Source organism: Brienomyrus brachyistius, chromosome 23 (genome assembly GCF_023856365.1).
Source record: "Brienomyrus brachyistius isolate T26 chromosome 23, BBRACH_0.4, whole genome shotgun sequence".
Classification (NCBI taxonomy): Eukaryota; Metazoa; Chordata; class Actinopteri; order Osteoglossiformes; family Mormyridae; genus Brienomyrus; species Brienomyrus brachyistius.
Genome location: NC_064555.1, coordinates 17162886 through 17186095, shown reverse-complemented (window position 1 = coordinate 17186095; position 23210 = coordinate 17162886). Strand labels below are relative to the sequence as shown.

Genomic DNA, 23210 nt, shown 5'->3' with positions numbered 1-23210 from the left:
TCTGTTTACTTTATGCAATTTTTATGCGTGTTTAAATTGTACGTATATTGCTGCCTTAAGAGTCTGTGTTACCCACCAATACGTCTTCAAAATTCAACAGGCAAGCTCCCATACATTCAGTAACACTGTCATCTTGTGGCGATCACGTGGAACTGCACATATATGTCCTTAACTTCCAAATCGGTATAGGATTTCTCAATGGCACGGAGTCTAAATTTTGTAGAATTTATTTGTTACAGGTCATTATTTCCAGTCCGGCATAGTGTAAAGTACGACGATTAACAAGTTCTTAACAGCGACAAAACATGTGCGAGACAAGATGGCTACTGCAAAAAAAAACAAAAAAACTGCTCATCAGGGGCAATTTTAGGATCTGGCCATTGAAGAGGCCCACCCCCCACGATTAAATACGGTAAGAGGAGAGGGGTACCCTATAATGAAGTTTGCTGAGCGAGTGGAGGGGGGGGGGGTCCAAAATGTATATAAAAATCCAGGACAAATCGTTAAACGGTTAAATGATTCTTTCAGGGGGGCTGAGACAACGAAAGGATGATCAAGCCCCCCCCCCTAATTAGGGTGTAGGGCTACCAATGGTGCTGATTATTTGTCACCTTTGCCACTCTTTCCGGTGCTATACATCTGCTCTGCCAGACTTTGTTAAATACAGCGATGACAGACTTAGAAAAAAAAACTCTAGCCATTCATGCTCAATTAAAATAAATTTTTATTCATACAAAAATATTTTACTTTCACTGTGGCTCATTTAGTTCTGGTGATGGCCAGTGGGCCACATCTCTCAGTCAGCATGATGCCAGTGCGGGACCTTGCCGACGGCTCTTTAAGAGTCGGTCAGTGTGCCAGCACCCTCTGAAGCCGTGCCATGCTCATTATGGACCCTCCTTTGCTCCTTTCCATACAGGAAGCGATGTCCGCCCTGCACAGTGGGCAGTGGCTCGCTAGTGCGACAAGGGCCTCCTCTAGTGCCCCCTGGATGTGGGAGTCTGGCAGCGCAGGGCAGGAGCCCAGCAAGCCGAGCACTTCTGCCAGCCAGCCTCCGTCCCGGGCAAGGCGTGCCACCCCGGGCTCTGCCCGCACACAGCCCCCAAAGGCCTGCAGTGCCAGCGCCCAGAGCTGGCCCACCTCATGCCACCAGTCCTGCCACGCAGTGCTCACCCGCAGCTGACCTGGGCCCGGGTCCGGCTCACTTAGCGCCCCCAAGAGGAAGCCAAGGGCAACAGAGAAGAAGCGATGCTGTGCTGTGCCTGCAGGACCTGGGACAGTAAAGGGCGAGATGGACATGGAGATCAAGAATGAGCCAGGGCCCATGCTGGCTAGAATGCGATGGGCGCCATTTCTGTTAACATCGCTACAGACCTTACTAGTCTTTTCAGATAAAAGCCATATTATATTAACATACATTAACTACTGCTGGCATGGCGCAACCTACACATTGCAAAGAAATGACGACTTCGTCAACGGATGTGAATACGCCGCAGAATCTATCAGGTATGTTATGAATATGTATACGACTCCTGAAACTGGTGATCAGTTACGTGAATACTACCAGTCAAAAGTTTGGATGCACCTAATGCAATGGCCTCATAACAGTGGTATTAATTACACGTTAAACTAAAAGTTTATGTTTAAACGCTCCATTTTTTTCACAGACACACAAAGAGTAAAAAAAAAAAAAAAAAAAACACTACTTAAGGACTCAAAAACTTGCTTGAACCAAGAAAGACACACGCTGGACAATCAGGCCAGTGGACATCTGTCCTTTGGTCTGAGGAGGCTGAATCGTTTGTCCCAACAGCTGTGTATTTATGAAACACAGAGCAGGCAGGCGGATCATCTCTGAAAGCATCCTGCCGACCATGAAACATAGGGGAGATGTGATGGTCTGGGGATGTTGGCGTCAAACTCTCCGCGCACCTGCAGGAGCTTGCGTCAGTCGGGCAATCATGAGGCCCAGGGTGCAGAAATTTGCTGCCATCACCAAGAGCTGGGGCTTATGCAGCGCGACGGGAAACGCGTCATTCAGGAAGGACTGCAGGGACGAGAAACATGGGTCTTCCCTGCAGAGGAGAGGGAGACGTCAGCTACCTGCCCGAACCGCAAGAGAGAAAAGAGCAGCTTGCGCCGCTCCTGTGACCCAACAATTAGAGCCTTGTACTAACAATGCAAAGGTCATGGGTTCACATCCCAGGGAGCCCAGTGTAAACCTGCCCTCTACTTTAAGCTGCCGTGGACAAAAATGTCAAGCAAATTCATACGTCATTTATTTTATACATAATGCATTAATTAGTATTTATTCTACTAATGTACTCCAACTGTAAACTGGTACAGAATAAGCGATTTTGAAAAATGGATGGACTGATAGATAAATATTTATAGTACAAAGGGGATGGATGCTTCCTAGGATACAAATGCTTTTCCTCTGTGTTAATGTTACAGACATACAGAAATGATCCAATTCCCTTCTGTTTGACCTCACAGCTATTTCTTGCAGGAGAAAAGACGTCCAAGTCTACCTGACGTAGTCGGGCTCTGTGACAACAAAGTTGAGCAGGGCGGAGCAGGCCGTCTCCATGGAGGGGTCACGTGACCCGGCCTTCCCGCCTGATCCCCGCGAAGCTTCCCAGCCGCGGTGCAGGAAGTCGGCCAGGAGGGCGGGCACGCCCTGGGAGAGCAGGACCTGCCGTGGGGTCTCTTCAGCGGACAGGTGGCACAGAGCTGGCAGCAGGTACCTGAGATGGGGTAGGGAGGGGGGGGGGGCATTTCACAGCAAGACCGCCAGACGTCTACCTCGGCTCGTAGGGAGCTTCGCTGCTGTACTTCTAAGGATACTCAAGACACACTCTCCAGTCTGACTTCCTACACGTGCGGTATGCAACGCTTTACCTCAGAGCGCCCTCTGCTGCCCATGCTCTGCCCTGGGGGCCGTCAGCCACAGACATCTCCGACATCCAGCTGGCCAAGCATTCGGCCTGCCCGCCCGCCTCCCGCTGACTCCTGACGTAGCCAATCAGAATGGGCAGGAGGGCCACGATGTCGTCTTTCAGACACGAAGTCTCTTCAGCCAGCCAGGCGCACAGGCAGCGGAACGTGGCGAATACAAAGGGGTCACCATGGCGACCTGCGCCTACCTGCAGGAGGAAGGTGCGTTTCTGTATGGTCATACATGTACGGTCGTTCCAGGTGCTCCTTGGTTATTCCGCATTAAACTAATTGACTAATTACTGCCTTTTACTCTCGTTTCCCCATACCTGCTGCAGGTAGTAAATGATGGCTGAAAACGCTTCTTCCAAGACCCCCAGCACCTGCTTGCTCTGCTGCAAGGTTAGCCCAGCGATAGCGGTGCGTGGCTCGGACAGCTCGTCGCCCTCCTCCTGACAGCAGGCCTGCTCCATTGCAGCCTCCATGATACGGTAGCAGGCACCGAGTATGTTTTGCTGGTCCAAGGAGAGCTCCGTACCGGGCAGAACCTCCAGACCCATTCGGACCTCCACGCAGGCCCGGTTCACAAGCAGGCAGCACAACTTGGGAGGGCCCACTGGTGCCCATCCAAACAGGTCCAGCAGACAGGCACTCAGTACCAGAATATCTCCTAGCTGGGCTGGTGTAACCTTCGACTGAATCATAGGCCTAAGCCCAACCCATAACTGGGAGCCAACAGATTTAAGTGCCTCACTCTCTGGCGCCCCTTCAGGCAGAGGAAGGAACTGCGTCATCAGGGCACACATTTCCAGCCGCCTCTGGTCTGAGGCCTGGGAGAATTCATCGGCGAGGCTAGTGAGCAGCGAGGACAGCTCGGCCCGGTGCTTGCTCCATGCTTTGGGCTTGATGGGGCCGGAGAGCAGGTGGCCCAGCAGAGGCAGGCCTCTCTGCCGACTCTGGGCCCGCTTCTGGGCCACGGCAGAGCAGAGGGCCGGCACAGCCCCCCGTGCCAGCAGCTTCTCTGGGCCGTGGGTCGACCCACACACGGCTCTCAGAACCTGGTAGCAGTCAATGGCCACCGCCTCGTCGAGGTCGCTAGCTGGGCTCCGGGACTCCTCACCTTCTGCCTTAATGGGTTCCTCAGAGCCATTGTGCTGCTCCGAGTCTCTAGGCTTTAACTGATCTGCACCCGACTTGATCTCATCTTTCAGCACTTGGTTGGGATTCTGTTTGCTGAGGTCTGAAGTCTTCCCGTGGAAAGTGTGGGACGGGTGGCCTTCAGCAGCTCCCTGTGTCGTTTGGGCTGGGCCCTCATCCCGAGGTACGCTGCTGAGTCCATTGGCTATCAGTCCCAGTAACAGTGGGACAGTACTGAGGAGCTGGGGGTGAGTTGCCATATCTGGGTCAGTGCTGAGGGCAGCCAGCAGGGCGGCGCCGAGAGATAGCAGCTCCTCCGGGGGCAATCCTGCCCCAGAATTTGCCCTCAAGGCTGTAACCAGTAAGCGAGCGGGTAAGCCCAACCCGACCGCCTCAAACACTCGCCGTAGGGTCGCATGGTCCATCTGGTTTGCCGGACACAAGCGTGTGATCTACAGGAAGAGCAAGATGTTCAAATCGCACAGGAGAATCAAAATCAGAAAGACGGGCAATTATGCAGCAGAGAAAACATTATTCCATCCATCCAATGCCAAAAACTCTACAACCTGCTTATTTCTCCCCCACATTATAAATGGATCTACATTAAATATCAGATAATTGCAGATTTACAATTTAAACATTTATCTGTAAAGATAAGAATATAAGGGACTTTTCACTTGAAATCCAGCACACACAATTTCTGCTACTAGGGTGGGTAAAAAAAAAAAAACACTCTAATGTAATAGACTGGAAAGGGAAACTGGTTACACCAAAATGGGGAAATGTGGGAAACCAGAGCCCCGAATTTTTGTCACTGATTGCGAATTCCCAGGACACCATTTATATAATTAAATCTCATTTAGATTCTGGGTTCATCTGTATCAGTCTACAAATTAAAGTAAAGGCCGGCATGCAGGAATGGCAAAGGCTGTGGTTTCCTACCAGGAGGAGGGCAGCCAGTGTGTGGCTGTCATTCCTGGCATGAGTGAGGGTGTGCAGACAGCGCTCCAGCACTTCTCGCTGGCCGGGGGACAGACCTTGGCCCCCCGGTCCACCAGGGCTCTCCTGCTCACTCTCCTCTACTTGAGGAGAGCTATCCAGTCCTAAGATCGGCGTTTCTTCCATAATCACTTCTGACCTGCAGAAAACAGCAACAGCCAAGGGTTGTAACTTTGTAAGGTAACCGATGCTGGGCCGATACCAAACTGCAACAGCAAATGAAGCATGTGACTTAAACATACCAAGCTATGCAAGACAAGCAACTCCGGAGGAACGATTTTGATAATTTAAACGAGTTAATTTTGCTTCAGGTTACTAACTGTGAGTAAGGGTACACGAAGCATCGTCCCCTCTACAGATTATGAATAGCGGCCTGGCCAAAGGCAGTGCAAGTTTGCCATTATTTAGAAGACAACTAAGCAAAGTGTTGTCACTTTATGACGCCAATTACTTATACAATGGCTTCGATTTAAGCCTCAAAAGTTTTATAAATTCAGAAATGAATGTATTACCTCACAGATTCAATATTCCAATTCGACGGTCAGCTAGCCGTCGAATGTTGCCTTCGTCGTTAAATTAGCCGGCCGTGGTGTTTGATGTGCATGCTGTATGTTCCGATATCTTAAGTCGGTCTGTGTTATTTCCATAAATCCGTAAATATCAACAGAGTGAAAGTGTAACCATCACTAAGTAAAATTCACGCGGTCAACAATGTCAAACCTTTCAGTCGTTCCACAAGCATCTTACTCTCACATGGGCCGTACAGGGCCCTCGCTAAGCTAATCAGATTTGGCCACGGACCGCAAATAGCCAATAGCGGAAAGGCTTATTGGGGAGTGAAGCCGCCATCTTAGTGGGTTAACGAAAAAAGAAAAAAAACAAAAAGCTTCATTTTTATGAGTGACAGAAAAGAAGTCATGGCGAGGGGGTGAGTTACAGCTCCCGTTTCTTGTTGATTGTGCTTTAGGTAAATTATATATCACATAGATATAATGAAATGTTACCGTCTCTTTAGGGAAACGTTGTAGGTAGTTGACTCTTGCGGGGCGGAATATCTCCGTATGTTGTTACAGATGTGGATTCGTTTCCGAGTTAAAGTGCGAATCGTGTAATATTATGACCCAGATAGTCAGTCTAGCAGAGCGTAACGGGTCCTGCGTCACCGGTCCGCAGTGGACCAGAACGAGCTCCAAGGTCCTGGGCCGGTGAGTTGTGATCCGTGGAGATAAATAATGGTAATAAACAGAGATAATAACAGGTAGATAGAGGAGCTGTCGCTAAGGGTCACGGGGCACGTCACAGCTAGGCACCAGTCAGGCAGTGCTGGGCGTTTGTTGCAGAATCAGCAGCTGTTACATGCTGGTGTTTTAAAAGGGGTGATCTGATATTATACAAAAATGCTCTCTCTAGGTCACGGTCCTGCATGTGGTTGTGGATTAAACAGCACATTTTTAAATGTGATGCGCTGGTATGATTTTACCTTCGGTGGCTCGGTGTAGACATTATGTCTTATTAGAAACTTAATATGAAGGTGATGTTGCGTAGATTGCGCGTATAATTTACGGTTTTATTCATTCACAGCGTCTCGTTTTTTATGTGGAAACAATTGTACTGTAAAGTGAGATGCTGTCATCACAAATGATTTGACTAGTGCACACAAACACCATTAGTCACCGCTTTAGAATGCAATGCTTTGAATCACCTGAAGTAGGTAATTCGAGGTATTTGGTGTGGATCTGTCTATGTATAATATTACATTTATGGTGCATATCTAAAATATTGTGTGTGTGCATGCGCGTGCGATTTAGGAAAACTACAACTCTGCGCTATCGTAATTTTCCATACTTAATGTTTGCTTTATTTCTCTGCATTTTTCTTAACTGTAGCGTTACTGGAAAAGAGGATTTGAAGAGTGGGAAAAGAAGTGAACACTAACCTGACCAGAAACTGTGCATTTATGTAACTCGAGGGAGAACAGTGCCGACTTCTTTCCACGGCGGCCAGGGATTGCTGACAAGTGGTTTTGATTACTCCGAAAAACGGGGGGGAGGGAGCGCTAGAAGAACACAGGAGCTTTGCCAGCCCGGATCTAAATGGTCAGAGTCGGAGATCCAGGTGTCTGTTTCCTTCTCACGGGAATTGAGCTGGGAGCCGGCCAGCGTCTGGGGTCGGCGGCGGTAAGTTGGCCGTCCTGTCACTCAGCCCGTGCCAGTCACATGGTCGATGCCAGCTCACTTTTGCACCGATAACACGCCGCACAACGGGCACCCTGCGAGCTGCGCACTTCTATATCTAGTTTTGCGGGGGAAGCAGCTTCTGCTCCCAGCCGTGTCGCACCGCCCCATGTCCATTCGGGAGCTTCCTTCGATTTAACGTATGTGAAACCAGACCGACTAGAAACGCGACGCCCGTTTTCCTCACGTGATCCTTGCCTTAACTCTCAAAGCTTTGCTGCTGCTGCGCCACTTCGGCTTGACGACTCGTTTTTTCCTCTCCCTCTTGCTGACCGAAGTGGAAGCCGTGCCGATCGGAGGCGGGGGGCATCGCTGCGGCCGTGTCCCGGAATGCTGACCTGCTGCACAGGTGCGTCGCCGGCGGACTCGGATGTGCCGGCCCATGAAGCACAAGGCAAGAAATCGGGTTACTCTCCGCCATCGAACTATTAAGGGCATTTTACGCCTTATTAATTTAAGTATAGATATACCAATGGTCTTAAAACATTAAAAAGGCATATAAGATATTTATTGACGGCATTTCATATTAATTATGATTATACAGAGTATTTGTCAAGTTTTAATTTCTATAATTCATTTTATACTAAGGAAGGTGCAGCCTGATGATAGTAAATCACTTAATGTTTGTTTTGGGGGCATATCACCAACGTCTTGTTCAGAAGTTTTGTTACAGACACTGGTGTTCTGAGAGATTGTGATCATGTTGCTGAATTGCATCTCGCTTCCCCGCTTTCCAGTAACATTCGAGGTATTCAGGCGACAAAAACGTCCTTTCATTTCTAGAAACCGAAGTCAGAGAACCTGAATGTAAATGCACCCTGCATTTAGCTGCACTGACGAGATAAGCTGCTTATCAGTCGCAGGTTATTCTGCAAGGCACCAGGATGTGCTTCCTATCAGCTTTTATGTGCAGCTGGCCAAACTAAACTTTATATTCTTGACAAAGGACGAAACTGCGTACTAGATGGGTAAATAATTCCTAATTTTCCTCTGAAGGGAAATTAAAAAAATAAAACTAAATGAAACGTTAAATGAAATAAAAAATCTGAAGTACCATCTCACCTCAGATAATTATGTCAGAGAGGTGTGGCTGTAAACTGTAGGGGGGGTAATTGATATATTGTTTTATGGCAGTGTTCTATCCCAGTCCTGGGGGACTCCCAGACACATTTTTGCTCCCTCCCAGTTCCCAACACACCTGTATCAGGTATTCAGTATTGACTGATTGAGGGCTGGGAAGGAGGAAAAATGTGAGCTGTTCGGGGATCCCCCAGGACTGCGCTGGGAAAGGCTGCTTTAGAGAGGGGGAAGCTGCTTCAATTAATGAGCTGCATATATAAATAAATGTGCTTGACATTTCAAGTGATCAGCATTGAACCATCGTGCTGCTTAAAAGCACTTTTGTGTTTGTCTGTTTCTACCTCTCCTGCCAAGAAGGGCTAATAATGTCAATGGACCTGCTTTCTATTACAAATGGTGGGGTTTTTAATTGGCCGCACAATGAACATGGGTGCGAACCTGCTCCCTGAAGCCCTTCAGTGGGAGTGTTCTTCAAAGGTGACATTCCACCGTTCCCGATTTTTTTTTTTTTTTTTTTTTTGTTTGTTCTGTCGTAGCAGAGCTGAAATGCTTGATTGCGAAATCTGGTCCGTAAATTGTGATGTAAATTGATGGCAGTGTAACAGAAAACACTGGGACAAACGGTTGTGGTGTTTGAAATTCGACGTGAAAATTTGATTCCTGAAGACGTAGTGTTTCTTTCGGTTGGGGGAGCTCAGTGTCACAGGTTGGGATTACGGTGGTTCCCCTCCATACCTTCCAGCTGTGGGGAGCCCCGGTGTGGTGCTCAGTGTCATAGATTGGGATTACGGTGGTTCCCCTCCATACCTTCCAGCTGTGGGGAGCCCCGGTGTGGTGCTCAGTGTCATAGATTGGGATTACGGTGGTTCCCCTCCATACCTTCCAGCTGTGGGGAGCCCCGGTGTGGTGCTCAGTGTCATAGATTGGGATTACGGTGGTTCCCCTCCATACCTTCCAGCTGTGGGGAGCCCCGGTGTGGTGCTCAGTGTCATAGATTGGGATTACGGTGGTTCCCCTCCATACCTTCCAGCTGTGGGGAGCCCCGGTGTGGTGCTCAGTGTCATAGATTGGGATTACGGTGGTCCCCGGCCATACCTTCCAGCTGTGGGGAGCCCCGGTGTGGTGCTCAGTGCCCCTCCAGGAATTCAGCTGACATTTGAAGATGGGGGAGCAGTACAGGACCAATACTAGCTCTCCACCATTACAAATGGTCATGAATTGGTGGACTGCAGAAAAACAAAAGCTGGGTATTGCAGGTCAGGCTGACCAGAGGTGGCTATTCTACTGCCTCTGTTAAATGTGTGAACACCTCGGCGGGGGCTTGTGTTAGAGAAATATGTACTTTTTTAATTGTCATTTTGCTAGGTGCCATTTCTTAGAAATAACACCCTGCAGCAGCTTGATCTTAATTTTGCAATAACACGTCTTAAGAACTGTCGCTTGAATATTTCCACCCCATACATGGTGATAAACAATGTTGAATGTTATTTACATATCCTGTTTGTGTACCTCAATAAAAGATACTGCGAGGGGAGTTGAGCTGAGAGGCTAACACCTCAAGGTCGAGACCGGACTTCCTTTGCAGCAAGTAAAAAGTCATTGCAGCTGTCCGTGTTGTTCTGTGTTCAGAGACTGGTTGGTTTCCAGCGTATCTTTAGAAGAAGATAACCCTAACATCTTGAGTCGTGTGTTTGTGCTGAGTGTGCTGGCGTGGCGTGGAGGCCATGTTTGTGCTGAGTGTGTGTGTGTGTGTGTGTGTGTGCGCGCGCTTAGCCGTCGCGCTCCAGGCGGCGTTGCTCACGCTGGGATGCCTTGTCGTTTCCTTTCTCCGCTGGTTGCCACAATAGCTCAGCCTTTTCAGACTTTTTGAGGGCTTGTCAAATTATTGTAATGACACAAACGGATAATACTAAGTACGTGTATCACTGTGTGCTATTCTTTCAGTGTTTTATGCGTTTGAGTAAGCCAGTGTGGTAGTGATGTCTGTCTGCCTTTTGTTCGGTTTAATTTCTGACTGTTGCCAAACGTCACTCCCAGGTCATTGATCTCTGAGTAACATGATCAGTGCACAGCGGAATCTGATTGGTCAGAGCCCGTGTCACTCAACGTTGACCCACGGGCTCACCCTCCTGTCACTGTGGTGTGCGCTTTGTCTGCTCCCGCCCACAGGTAAGTCGCACTCAAGTACTGCATCTCTTTCTGTGATTGGCTCCAAAGTGCCCACTTTTTATTGTAGAATCACCCTTCTCTTTTTATTTGCTATAAAGCTTTCTTTTATTTGTAACCATGTTTCTTTGTATTATGGCCTGACTATCTATGGGAATCTATTTTTTGTTTGCTATTATTGGGGACATGGTTTTTATCTGAATGCTAGGAGTACAGTGCAAGAGACTATCATTCATGACAAAAGTGCAGACCTTTAAAAGGCTGTTCCCCAGTTAGTGGCACCTGTTAAAGTGCGTGTCCATTTGGACTTGTGTAAAACAGGGACTGTTGTTGTCAGGAGGGCAGGGTAGCGACACAGAATAGCAGTGATGCATCCCTTGTTTTCCACTGCAGATATGCAATTTGACTGATGTTTGTCAAATTTTGCTTTTGTGCCTTTTTATTTTTTGTAATTCCTTTTGGTTTTTGCCTTCAGAAGTGAGCGCAGGTCTGTGCCGGGTGTCCGGTGGAGTTCTGGGGATTCACTGGAGCAGCGTGATTGGGCTCGGATGGCGCCCCCTGGCAGTGGGGAGGGGCAGTGCACGATGTTGGGAGTTGTGCTGCCTGGACCCTGCGTGTGGCGCCGTGTGGACAATGCATGGGCACTGTGTGCAGCTGAGCTGCGCTAACCCTGGGGGGTGCACCGTCACTGCGTTTGCGCGGTCAGACACGCCATCGCAGGGGCTCCTCCAGCAGGTAGAAAAAGGCAGCTCGGGGAGGAGGAGGTGGCCGCGGGTGCCCGTAGGCCAGCCTCCACCTGGCCTGGTGAGTCTTCCTGTTGTTGGCATGTCCTTGTAACACAGAAGCCGGGTTCTGATGCCAGTACCGAGTACTGATGGATTTTCCTCTCTCGATATACTGCTTTTGAAGGAGACGGCCAGAACTGCTACCTCAGTGACCACAGCCAATGGTGTGGCTCTGCCTCAACTAGCCAATAGGACGCAGAGTCTGTTGACTAATGCAAGCACCGATGCAATGGCTCTACATCTCGAGCACCATAACGCCAACGTATCGGCAGGGACTGTCGCCAGCGGCCTGGCTAATGGCAGTGCCAGTCTGCCATCCGTAGCCCCGACAATCTCCATCCCTACCCCGCCAACTACAGCTGGTGAGTCCTTGACTGTGGTGTTTTCGCTACACTTTCCTTGAACCATGTTCAAATTTACGAATAGTTTTAGTGGGAACAATACTTAGAGCTGAGCGGAAGGTTTCCCAACCAAATCGCCTGCAGGGGGACGGCTTCCACTTGAGCTTTGACCACGTCCTTTCTTCTCCTGCCACAGTCCGGGAGCTGGTGGTGTCAGCAGGCAAAAGTGTGGAGGTCACGCTGCCACTCAGCGAGGTGGAGCTCTATGCTTTCGTCCTGCCGGCGCCCCCTGATGGTACAGTTTTGCCACTGCAGACAAAGACCCCATGCTTGCCTGTGTTTTCACTAACACGTGGACAATTGACACTGTTTTTTTCAGCTTAAAGGAGTTGCACTTGCTTTACTGTTTACTATTATCCACCGTCTCCCAGGCACAGACTACACATTCGACTGGCGTTTGATCACTCACCCCCTGGATTACAGCGGTGAGATGGAGGGCAAGCACAGCAAGACTCTCAAGTTGAGCAAGGTAGCGAGAGAGGGGCTTGAGCTGAAGGCTGTGCTCGTGACGGCTGATCAGGAGATTCTGGGTGACGCGTGACCTCATTTCCTGTTTCACATCTCTCTTTCCCCATCAGCTGACTGTGGGGTTTTATGAGTTCGAGGTTCTGGTGGACGGAGTGGGGGCGCATGGAGAGGGTTATGTCAACGTCACTGTCAAACCAGGTGAGACTTGAGCTAGTATGCTATCTGGCGTCCAACCAGAGGAGGTCAGGATTTGACCAGACATGTCATCTCATCCCATACCACCAACCCCCTCGCCCCCCCCCCCCCCCCCCCCCCCCCAGAGCCGCGGGTAAACAAGCCACCTGTTGCCATGGTTTCCCCGAGGTTCCAGGAGATCTCCTTGCCAACCAGCTCCACGGTGATAGACGGCAGTCGTGAGTATCCTCAGCAAGCCCATCACCTCGTTAGGACTGCCAGATAATCCGTTGCGGTCTTTGTCAAACGAGTTTGTACGAATGCAGTAACGTGTGACTATAAATGTAATTTACATTGACATTTACGTTCATTAATCAAGCGGGTTCTTCAGCCTTATGTAATTTTTAGGTTGAGCACACAATGCGGTAAATATGTTTAGGTCAGAGCAGCACCGGCTGAAAACCTACAGAAGGGTGTGTAGCATCGAGAACCACCTGACCTTGCAGCAGGATGAATATATGAAAAGCTAAACATAGCACTGCCTTAATGAGTAACGGCATTAGTGACCTGTAAAGTCAATTATAGATAGACCTTAGGAAGGTATAGTAGCTTTATAAAGGCAGGTATGCTGGGATATGCGAAGAATGTGTTAATTCTGCATGGATATAGCAGTAGGCAGTTCCTGTCACTGCGTGTGGCAAGCGAGGGTTTGACAGGAGCTCAGATCAGCGCTCTGCCCCCACCCTCCCACCCCCCGGCAGGTAGCACTGATGACGATAAGATTGTGGCCTGGCACTGGGAGGAGGTGAAGGGGCCCCTGCGGGATGAGAAGGTCTCCGCCGACACCCCCATCCTCACCCTCACCAGCCTGGTGCCCGGAAACTACACCTTCAGGTGACTCTGCTCCCAGCATCCACTGCCGCTGACCTGCTCGGCAGGGCGGGGAACTCGGGTTAACCGTCCAGCTGAGTTTCTGTATGACGATCAGTGTCCGATGGTTCCAGTGTGTGTGTGTGTGTGTGTGTGTGTGTGTGTGTGTGTGTGTGTGTGTGTGTGTGTACGTACGTACGTACGTATATTATAAGGCAGAGGAATATATAGAGAAAAATGTATAGTTCTTACTGTCTGCTAATTAAGGTTTAATTTTAATCTGCTGATAACAGCATTATTTTCATGAGCACATGAGCATGTACTTGCTAACACAGAGGTATTGTAATGCAGTGCTATATATTAAGTGTTGCTATAATTAAATATTGATATGAATGTATTAAATAGTTGTTGATGTAGACAGAAGACCGTTTGGAGGAATGCCAGAGAGTCGCATCAACTTAATGGCACCTGATAATGATGATGATTTATTAAGTATTCAGCTGGAGTTACTGTACCTCAGCTGATGCAGTCTGCACGCCCCCCCAGGCTTACGGTGATAGATTCTGATGGTGCCCAGAGCTCCACGCAAGCAACGCTGTTGGTCAACAAGGCCATGGACTATCCCCCAGTGGCCAACGCAGGCCCCAACCAAGTGATCACGCTGCCCCACAACTCCATCACTCTCTACGGCAACCAGAGTACCGACGACCACGACCCTCTGGCCTACCAGTGGTCCCTCACCCCTGAGAGCAAGGGAAAGGTGGTGGAGATGCAGGTGGGCGTGTGTGCGGGTCGCTGTGACTGCCGCTCTTGGAGCTGCTGGTGTCTGTGCTGGTGACTGACTCTGCCCCCCGCCCCCCCCCCCTTGACTGCAGGGAGTGCTGACCCCCACGCTGCAGCTCTCTGCCATGCAGGAAGGGGACTACACCTTCCAGCTCACTGTCACCGATTCGGCGGGACAGCAGGACACGGCCCAGGTCACCGTCATCGTGCAGCCCGGTAGGCCGCTGTCCAGCCCTGTGTCATTCTGCTTAGGAACATGAACTATTTTGATTGTAAGTTTTCAATGTTGATCTTGGTAGTGCTAAATAAAAAAAAAAATCTAAAAATCTTTTTTTCAAATTCAAAATTTAAATAGTATAAATCAGTGTTTCCTAGCCTGATGTTCGCAGACCCACAGACGATCCACATTTTTGCTCCCTCCGGACTCCCTGTCAGACAGTCCACATTTTTTGCTCCCTCATAGCTGGAAAGAAACAAAAACATGGACGACCTGTGGGACGTAAAGGACCAGACTGGGGAACACTGCTCTAAATAGAACCTCATGATGTTCTGATCATGTGATCAAGGCTTGTCACGGTCCCCAACATGTGCCCCCTTCCCCCTGCAGAAAATAACAAGCCCCCCACAGCCAACGCTGGCCCCGAGAAGGAGCTCACTCTGCCCGTGGACCACACCACCCTGGACGGCAGCAAAAGCAGCGACGACCAGAAGATTGTCGCCTACCACTGGATCCAGAGCAAGTGCGTGTCCCCAAAGCCGGGGCTGGTGTCTGCGTTCATCACTCGCCCGTGACACGGATGCCTGAGAGAGTGAGATGGTGAATGGGTCTGTCTCTGTGTTCCCCAGGGGCCCCGAGGGAGTCAAGATCGAGAATGCAGACAGTGTGGTTGCTACGGTGACAGGTCTGAATGGTGGAGAGTATGTGTTCAGCCTGACTGTGACGGACGAGCGCAATCTGCAGAGCACGGACACCGTCAGAGTCATGGTCAAAGAGGGTAACGGCAATGGGGACCGTCTGTCTGTCTCTGTCTGTGGGAGGGAGAGGAGGAGAGATAGCGAGAAAGAAGGAGAGACCCATGTCCCTCTCTTCCAGAGCTGGATCAGCCTCCTGTGGCCCGGGTTCTGTCCAGCCCGCCCATCTTCCTCCCTGTTCGGACTGCAGCACTCGATGGGTCACACTCCTCGGACGATAAGGGGACCATCAGTTACTTTTGGACCCGGGAGGAGAACAGCCCTGCAGCAGGGGTGAGGGTCACGACCAACGGGTGGCGTAGAGGTTAAGGGTGAGAGCTGGAGTCCACAGGGGTCCTGCTGTACTTACCAGCAGAGTACTGAACATCCGTGCTCTTGTGAAGCACTGAGCTGTATGAGTGCTGCGGTCAAAAGAGCCAAAGTAAGTGTAACGTAACACACCCTCTGGGGTCACTCCACGGGGGAAGAGCAAGCCTGAACTGTGGCTGCAATGTCCCCCAGAGGAATGTCCTTGTCCTTGCTGCATGCTACTTATTGCTCTCTCAGGAAAACACACCTCTGTCAGGCTGGCAGTTATTTCTGTCCCAGGAAAGCATGTATCTCCCAGCAGCCCTGCTGCACGTAATGATTCTCCCAGTGGTAAACGTGGCCTCCACCAGCTGCGCCACGTTCATTACACTCCCCAGGGAAACATGGCCTCTGCCAGCTGCGCCACATTCATTACACTCCCCAGGGAAACGTGTTCTTTCCCATTTCAGAGTTACTCTTATTAAGAATCTGTTAACCTCCCGCTGGCCCCGTTACAGGACGTGCTGAATAACTCCGACCACCAGGCCGTGCTGCTGCTCGGTAACCTGGTGGAGGGGAAGTACAGTTTCATGCTGACGGTCACGGACAGCAAAGGCCAGAGCAACATGGACCGTGGCACCGTGGAGGTGCGGCCAGGTTGGTGAAGGCAGGTCCAGGATGGAGCAAAAATCGGGGGGGGGGATGCCAGACAGCTGCAGGGTCACGTCCAATGGGCGCATGAGCACTGCTGAGGACGTTAATTTTAGCACAGAGGCGACAGACCTCAGATTAATTATCATGATAAGCACGACTGAAGCATTAGACAGCAGTCAAAACAAAACGTGAGCTGTAGCAATCCATGTACGATTCGTTCATTCGTTTTTCCATTCAAAACCGGAAACCAAAAAACGACGGTTTTTTTCAATATTGGTTTCGAAAACCAAAATTAAAAAACAGATAACAAGCCGTTTTCCAATTTCCCATTTTGCGATCAATTCCAAAATGGAAAAAACGGAAAATGAGCGCTCATATTCCAGTTTGGTGTTTCATTGGGTGCAAGCGGCATAACCCGGAAGTTGGCGTGGGGGGGGTCTCTGATAAAACGGATGGCTTCCTATTGTTTCTTGGTATTAAAAGGCTTACTCTAAGGCCGAAGGACATGACAACAGACGAGATATCTGTTACATCCATCCATCCATCCATTTTCCAATCCGCTTTCCCTACTGGGTCGTGGGGGGTCCGGAGCCTATCCCGGAAGCAATGGGCACGAGGCAGGGAGCAACCCAGGATGGGGGGCCAGCCTATCGCAGGGCACACTCACACACCATTCACTCCCACATGCACTCCTACGGGCAATTTAGTAACTCCAATCAGCCTCAGCATGTTTTTGGACTGTGGGGGGAAACCGGAGTACCCGGAGGAAACCCCACGACGACATGGGGACAACATGCAAACTCCACACACATGTGACCCAGGCGGAGACTCGAACCCGGGTCCCAGCGATGTGAGGCAACAGTGCTATCCACTGCACCACCATGCCGCCCCATATCTGTTATATTTCAGGTATAAATATTTGTTAATCCACACTTATAATTTAGTCATTAGAGCTGCTTAAATCAAACCGTTAATGCATGTAAATTCAAATATCACATATTAAAGTTGACTGATCAATCATGAAAACAGCGTTTTTACAATGTCAACAATTCTGTGTAATCATTAACCTGTGTTACTCTTCCCCATTTGCCCCCCAAATCTGCTTCCCTCTGACATCTGCTGTAAAGAAAAGTAATCGTTCATTAATTGTAATGAGGTATTCATTTTAGGTCGTATTGCCCAGCACTACACTGTACTTCAGTATAATAGACAGTATAAAAATCTTTTTTAACCTCAACATCTGTCATGGGCACAAAAGCAAAGTGTGTATTTGACTGATGCTACCAAACTGGAGTATGAGCGCTCGTTTTCTGCTTTTTGGAAAACAGCTCGTTATCCATTTTTTGATTTTGGTTTTCAAAACCGATATTGAGAAAAACCCTCGTTTTTTGGTTTTTGCTTTTGAATGGAAAAACGAATGAACGAATCGTGCACGGATTTTTAACTCTTCTGGGACATTGTATTTATAATTCCAAATCTATTTTCTATTAAAACCTCGTACCCATGTTCTGCAGCTTCTTATCTATTCAGGGCTGAAGTGAGATATGAGCGAGAGATTTATGGGGACAGTTTTCGTTGTAGACTTGAATAAATGTGGTATCATGGTACCATGTTTATATTTATGTGGAATATGAAACTATAAGATGATTGTTTACGCATCTAGGAACAAATGTGTGAAGAAATATAGGTAACTGGTGACTGATGATGGGGCTTGTTTATGAATTTTCAGAGCAACAGCATTACAGTTAAGTCTGGCGCTGCAAAATGTTTGCATAGTTGGTTAGAACCCTGTCACACTGTCGCTCTGTCCAATCAGATAAGTGGGAGCGGGACCTGGTGGAGCTAGTTCTGGAAGTGGGCGTCCCACATGTGTCTCACCGGCAGCAGGACATGCTTCTGCGGCAGGTGGGGGTTCTGCTCGGCGTGCTTGACAGTGACATCGTCGTCCGTGAAATCAGCGCCTTCAATGAGCACAGGTCAGAGGTCACTCTCGTCTCGTCTCGCTGAAAAGCACTGGTGCCTGTTCTCCGTTCAGTGGTCAGACTGCCTGTTTCTCCCTTTCCCTCAGCACCCGTATCGTGTTTTTGGTCTTTGGTGGACCGGGGCGCCCCCCTCTGTCTGGGCAAGATGTTGCTTTGGCTCTGCGCAACAAATTGCGCAAACAGAAGAATGATTTCCTGATCTTCAAGGCCCGACGGGTGGACACTGTCAGTGAGTACAGCTGCGTGCACCTCCTCTAAGCATCCTGCGGGGGGGCAGCACTGACCATGCCCCCTACCTCCCCAGTTTGCCAGCTGAACTGCTCCGGTCATGGGGAGTGTGACTCATTCACCCGCCGCTGTGTCTGCCACCCCTTCTGGATGGAGAACTTCATCTGGGTGCAGCTGGGAGACGCAGAGAGTAACTGTGGTGAGTAGACTCCTGCACACTCTGAGGCTCTGCTCCGGCTCGGACCCCAGGTCGGCTGCCAGTTAAGCCAGGTCATGGTTAGAACTCAGGTGTGGCCAGTCTGTGGCCAATCCATGTAACAAAGGTAGGCAGCCACTGAGACGCACATTGAAACACTGTAGAACTGGACTTTAGTCTCCAGAGCACACAGGACTGAATTCAGAACATACTGATAGGGATGCACTGGCAGGGACTGGGAGACCCTCGTTGGGAGACCTGACCAGTGCGACCTATGCAGCACCTGCACTGGAGACGCCTCATCTTCCCATTTTCTCTTTCAGAATGGAGTGTGCTTTATGTAACCATAGCGTCCTTCATGATAGTGGTCGCCATGGGAACGCTCATCTGGGGAGTTGTGTGTTGTTGCCGCAGGTGAGGTGTGGGGATTTGTAGCGTATTCTGGGTGTTACAGGGCTGTTTACATTGGATCGGTTGATCAGTATATAGTGTCTAAGACATTCGCTTTGAATGTAAATATCTGATAACATTATCTGCTATGGTAGCATTCAGATATCTCAGCATATGTTGGACTATATATAAAATGTGTAATATTTCTTACTTAATATTTCCTCTGTGTCTGATCAGGCGCAAGAGCCGCTTGCGTAGAAAGAGCCGGTATAAGATGCTGGAAGCCGATGAGCAGGACAGTCTGGAGCTGCAGCTACCTCGAGCTGGTAACCAGCAAACCTGTTAACTAGCCCACTGAGATTCTTGCGTAAATCTCGAGCTGGAAACCAGCAAACCTGTTAACTAGCCCACTGAGATTCTACTGTAAATCTCGCGCTGGTAACCAGTCAACCTGTTAACTAGCCCCCTGAGATTCTTGCGTAAATCTCAAGCTGGTAACCAGCCAACCTGTTAACTGGCCGGCTGAATCTCTCACACAGACACGCATGTGATTCCGTTATATTTACTGGTGGCTGATTGAGTGCCTGGTGACATTCTCGGTTCACACACATTATGTAAATTCACAGACACACAGACAACATTTGCCTGTACTTGGGGGGGCCCTCGGTAAATTCACCTCCCCGACTGCTGTCTGTCTGTATCTGTCTCTCAAGGCCGGTTGAAGCCGCTGGCCCCTCCTGTCTCATCCGCACTCATGCACTCGGACTCGGACCTGGACAGCGATGACGGGCAAGCCAGCACCACCTGGTCCGAGCGGGAGAGGGGCCACCTGCTGAAGCACCAAAACGGGGCCCTGAGGAATGGCCAGGGGCCCCTGAGAGCCAAGAAGCAGAGGGAAGAACTGTTATAGCGATCGTGCTGGGGGGGGGGGGGGGACTTAAATGCTGACCCTGTGACCTCTGGCAGGAAATGACACGTGAACTGTCACGCTCTGCTGTAAGTGATCCCATGCACATGCTCCCCATCATTCCCACTGAGCCAAGATGGAACTAGTGACTCCAACACACCCAACCTGGAATGGAGGTGGGGGAGGCATAATGCCAGATGGACACCGGAGGGCGACATCATGCCAGCACTCCCCGGCCCTGTCCATAGCACCACGCACCCCGGAATGCCTGAGACACTCCTTCCTTCCCCTGCTGAAGAGACTCCCCTGTATCATCAACTGTTCTATCCATGCAGTGCACCCCCTCACCCCCATCGCAATAACGCATAGGATGGGCTCATTGTGAATCCCAGAGCCAGTAAACCCAGCCTGTGTATGAATGTGGCGTGTGAAGCTCCCCCTGCATGCGTCTCAGCAAAGATGTGCAATATACTCGATGACACTGAACCGCCCGGCGGAACAGCAGCCGTGAGCAGCAGGAGCTGCTCTTCTCTGTAGACTTGGCTTGTAGCTCACACTGGATGAAGACACTGGACACATGACTGCAGACACTGACACTAATTGTCCTTTGGGACACGTCCTGGAGCGGCCGCCTCTGGAACCTGAGACTGAAGGCTGGCTCGGGTCCCTTTCAGCGACATCCTTTTTAAAACTCCGTTCAGGGGCCCCCCCTGTTTCGATGCACTTTGTCGTTCTCGATGTTGCTCTGTCCACCTGACTGCCGCGATCTCGCTGACTGCTGCTCCATCCAGTCCACCTGCCGGTACAGCGCAGCGCAGTCAATTCTAGAATGTTCCCCGTGTTGTGACAGTAGCTAACTAGCAAGTAAGGATACAGACATACTGTTGTACCTCTGAGTGAGGTACATCGCCTGCGTTAGCCCACTGTACAAAGAGGGCAATTCCTAGATTGCCTTGGATGCAGTTTGCTGGGTGCACTGACACAGCACTGTTGTGTGTGAAGGATTTGGTTTCCACTCTGTTTGTTTACTGTGATTATTTAGGTGCTCCCTGCCTGTGCAGTCTGCCCATGTCTGAGCTGGGCACCCATTCAAAACAAATCGGATACCTTTCCCATACTGGGTGTGTGAGGGTCTATGTGTTGAAATACAGCTCCAGGGCATTGTGGGAAATGGGACTCCACTGCCTTGGCAGCCAGGAGGTGCCTGTTTGCATTTTTTACAGTCTACTTTTAATGTTCTGACTTCTTGTTTTAGCTGAAGGATTTCCTTCATTCTGTGACTGGGTCTGTAAATTTAAAGAGGGGAATATTTAAGTCTGTCTCTGATCTTAGTTTATTCTGCACCTGCAGTTAATTTGTATGTTTGTTAAGAGCTCCCAGTGCAGGACGGGAGGTAGAATAGGGAAATGGCAATTTCCAGTGCACCTGATTTGCTGGGGCACTTTTAGTGCTCAGTTATTGCAGTGTCACTGGCGTCATGTTACACACTAGACAGCATGAGGGTGTGAAACAAGCCCTTTGTCTCAGGTTAAATAACTTTGTTGACGAACCTTTGTAAGCAGGAGATGCCATCTCTGAGGTCATCTCAGTTGCTCCCGGAAACCGCATCCAAGTGATTAACTTGAGGAATATTGTATGTGTGGTGTTGGATAACCTGAAGAAATGACCACTGACAAAATAATAAACATTTAGTTATTTCAACAAGAGCAGCAAAGATCGTTTTCTTCTCCCCCGCTTCCACACTGGAGTAAAGGCTGTGGATAAGAAGCCTGTACTGACTGCTTTAACCTCAGCTACTGTACAGTCATGTGGTACCACTGGATCCATCTTCCAGCCTCTTATCTGCGTTATGGGGGGGTAGACCCGGTCCGCTGGCGCATCACAGCCCGCACACAGGGACACTAAGGTGAAACCTTAGTGCCAGTCAGACTGTAGGAGGAAATGGTGAGACAGGCAGAGCATTCAACACAGACATGGGATTCGAATCCCCCAACCCCATCGGTGGGATCCAGCAGCTCTGCTTATTGAAGCAAAGGTAAGTCCAGGCCCGGGAAAGTCCATTCATGCCGTAATCCAGAGTCACACTGGGAAATGTCACATTCTCATTGTCACTGTCATGGGTCACAAAAATGGTGTGCATCTGGATCAGGTTCTAGTAGTAATTTTTTAAATTCAGATGCAAAAAATGTGTTGCTAATTATCTGTGGACTGACTAGGCTCCTGCATGCACAAAATTTTTTTAAAATTGATTCCTGTGGGGAAATTCTCTTTTCACCTCCCCCGTCTTGCTCTCCATGAGAGGAGACGCAACTGTGATGCGCATCCACTTGTCGGGGAGCCTAGGGTGCTGGGGAATGAGGGCTTTGCTCAAAGACCCGCAGATGTGCCAGGGTTGGGTTTGAGCTGCTCACCTTCTGATCACAAGCACAGAGGCTTAGTCCACTGGTTATTACATTGCAGACAGAAGTGGAACTAGAATTATGAAGCCCATGACATGCAAAGCACGCTGGCACACAACCCCAAGACCTGCGTTGAGTGCGCATGTACTGCCAGGGTTTCCTCTTGCGGTCTAAAAATGTAGAGCTAGATGAATTAGCATCTCTAAAGCTGCCCATACTGTGACTGTCTCCTGCAGCGGATGGACATGCTTGGGCCTTCAGGACTCCAGGTTCGCCACCAGTAAGCTATTTGAAGATGGATGGATGGTGTGAATGAACAATAAGAGATCAGGGCTTGTCTTCTGGCATCAGGCAAACAGGTGGCTGAATGCAGGCCGGCGCCAGGATAAGATGCACTGTGAGTCACACTCAGCATGTGACGGCAATCAGGCCCTGCGGGCGCCTTCCTCTGGCGGCGTTCAAGCTTCTTACGTACATCAGACGTCTCAATGAGGGCGTCGCGACAGTCAGCTCAATTCACTTCCTGTGTCCTTGCGTGTTTGTTTACTCGGGGAAAACGGCAAAATATTTACCCTCACGAGTTCATCAGGGCCAGTTTGTTGCGGCAACATGTTTTATTGTGGATTTTGACTAATGCCACCCGCACTTACCGACGCCGGAGTGAGGCGGGGCCAGACCAGCATGCTGGAATGGTGCCATGGTTCAGTACATTCATCAGTCCATATGAAAGACCTCAATCGAAGGTCAGTCCAAGGTTCCCAATCTGTTTTAGTTTTACGTTAAATGAATCATACAATGCTTTTATTTTAAGCATGATTGAGTCATGAAGCAAAAATAAATAAGCAGCAGGAGTTTATTATAGCTCTGCACAGTGGGCTGCCTCCAGGGTTGTGGGTTCGAATCCCACCTCTGCTCATGAGTTTCATGGTTCCTTATGTGGCACACAGGTTCCCTGCAGGTTCTGCAGTTTCCCAATTCAGCCTGAAGGATACTCAGCTTGACTGCATGGCCTGTGACGTGTGAGTGTCCCAGACTGATCTCCTGGGATAAGCTCCAGAATCAGCTGCTAGAAGATGGGTGGTTTGCTTAGGTCACAGTTGGTCAATAGATGGAGAGGCGGAGGCAGTGACCTTTGCCAGCTGATTCTACCACTGCTCATT

The 23210-nt window shown here is 49.6% G+C and overlaps 2 protein-coding genes across 7 annotated transcripts; one reads left to right on the top strand and one right to left on the bottom strand.

Annotated features, from left to right (window-relative positions):
- Window positions 1–707: 707 nt before the first annotated feature.
- ncdn (neurochondrin) lies at window positions 708–6205 on the bottom strand. Of its 3 annotated transcripts, none has more exons than XM_048994533.1 (7): window positions 6078–6205; window positions 5017–5212; window positions 3267–4526; window positions 2902–3146; window positions 2532–2747; window positions 1933–2075; window positions 708–1271 (listed from the first exon to the last, which is right to left on the bottom strand). In XM_048994533.1, the coding sequence occupies exons 2-7, from the start codon at window positions 5197–5199 to the stop codon at window positions 850–852; spliced, it is 2469 nt and encodes an 822-aa protein (XP_048850490.1). In that variant the 5' UTR covers window positions 5200–5212; window positions 6078–6205; the 3' UTR covers window positions 708–849. The 3 variants fall into 3 exon arrangements, with proteins under 3 accessions (XP_048850490.1, XP_048850489.1, XP_048850488.1); XM_048994532.1 differs by lacking the exon at window positions 6078–6205 and adding an exon at window positions 5794–5831; XM_048994531.1 differs by lacking the exon at window positions 6078–6205 and adding an exon at window positions 5586–5824.
- On the top strand, window positions 5949–21355 carry kiaa0319l (KIAA0319-like ortholog). 4 transcript variants are annotated; one of them, XM_048994528.1, is made up of 23 exons: window positions 5949–6001; window positions 6960–7250; window positions 7586–7656; window positions 10425–10556; window positions 11029–11357; window positions 11463–11700; window positions 11876–11974; window positions 12111–12208; window positions 12318–12405; window positions 12528–12620; window positions 13143–13275; window positions 13798–14026; window positions 14127–14250; window positions 14642–14774; window positions 14881–15029; window positions 15128–15279; window positions 15813–15951; window positions 17765–17924; window positions 18017–18159; window positions 18235–18357; window positions 18678–18768; window positions 18982–19070; window positions 19458–21355. In XM_048994528.1, the coding sequence occupies exons 4-23, from the start codon at window positions 10445–10447 to the stop codon at window positions 19652–19654; spliced, it is 2919 nt and encodes a 972-aa protein (XP_048850485.1). In that variant the 5' UTR covers window positions 5949–6001; window positions 6960–7250; window positions 7586–7656; window positions 10425–10444; the 3' UTR covers window positions 19655–21355. The 4 variants fall into 4 exon arrangements, with proteins under 4 accessions (XP_048850485.1, XP_048850483.1, XP_048850487.1 ...); XM_048994526.1 differs by having other exon boundaries at window positions 7586–7701; XM_048994530.1 differs by having other exon boundaries at window positions 7520–7656.
- The last annotated feature ends 1855 nt before the right edge of the window (window positions 21356–23210 follow it).

Coding starts and splice junctions, on each gene's coding strand:
- kiaa0319l (XM_048994528.1), top strand. CDS start 10,445: ATGATCAGTGCACAGCGGAATCTGATTGGTCAGAGCCCGTGTCACTCA. Junction 11,975..12,110: donor CCTGCCGGCGCCCCCTGATG/GTACAGTTTTGC, acceptor ACCGTCTCCCAG/GCACAGACTACACATTCGAC. Junction 18,358..18,677: donor AGACGCAGAGAGTAACTGTG/GTGAGTAGACTC, acceptor TTTCTCTTTCAG/AATGGAGTGTGCTTTATGTA.
- ncdn (XM_048994533.1), bottom strand. CDS start 5,199: ATGGAAGAAACGCCGATCTTAGGACTGGATAGCTCTCCTCAAGTAGAG. Junction 4,527..5,016: donor CACTGGCTGCCCTCCTCCTG/GTAGGAAACCAC, acceptor CTCTTCCTGTAG/ATCACACGCTTGTGTCCGGC. Junction 1,272..1,932: donor ACTGACGCAAGCTCCTGCAG/GTGCGCGGAGAG, acceptor TTACTGTCCCAG/GTCCTGCAGGCACAGCACAG.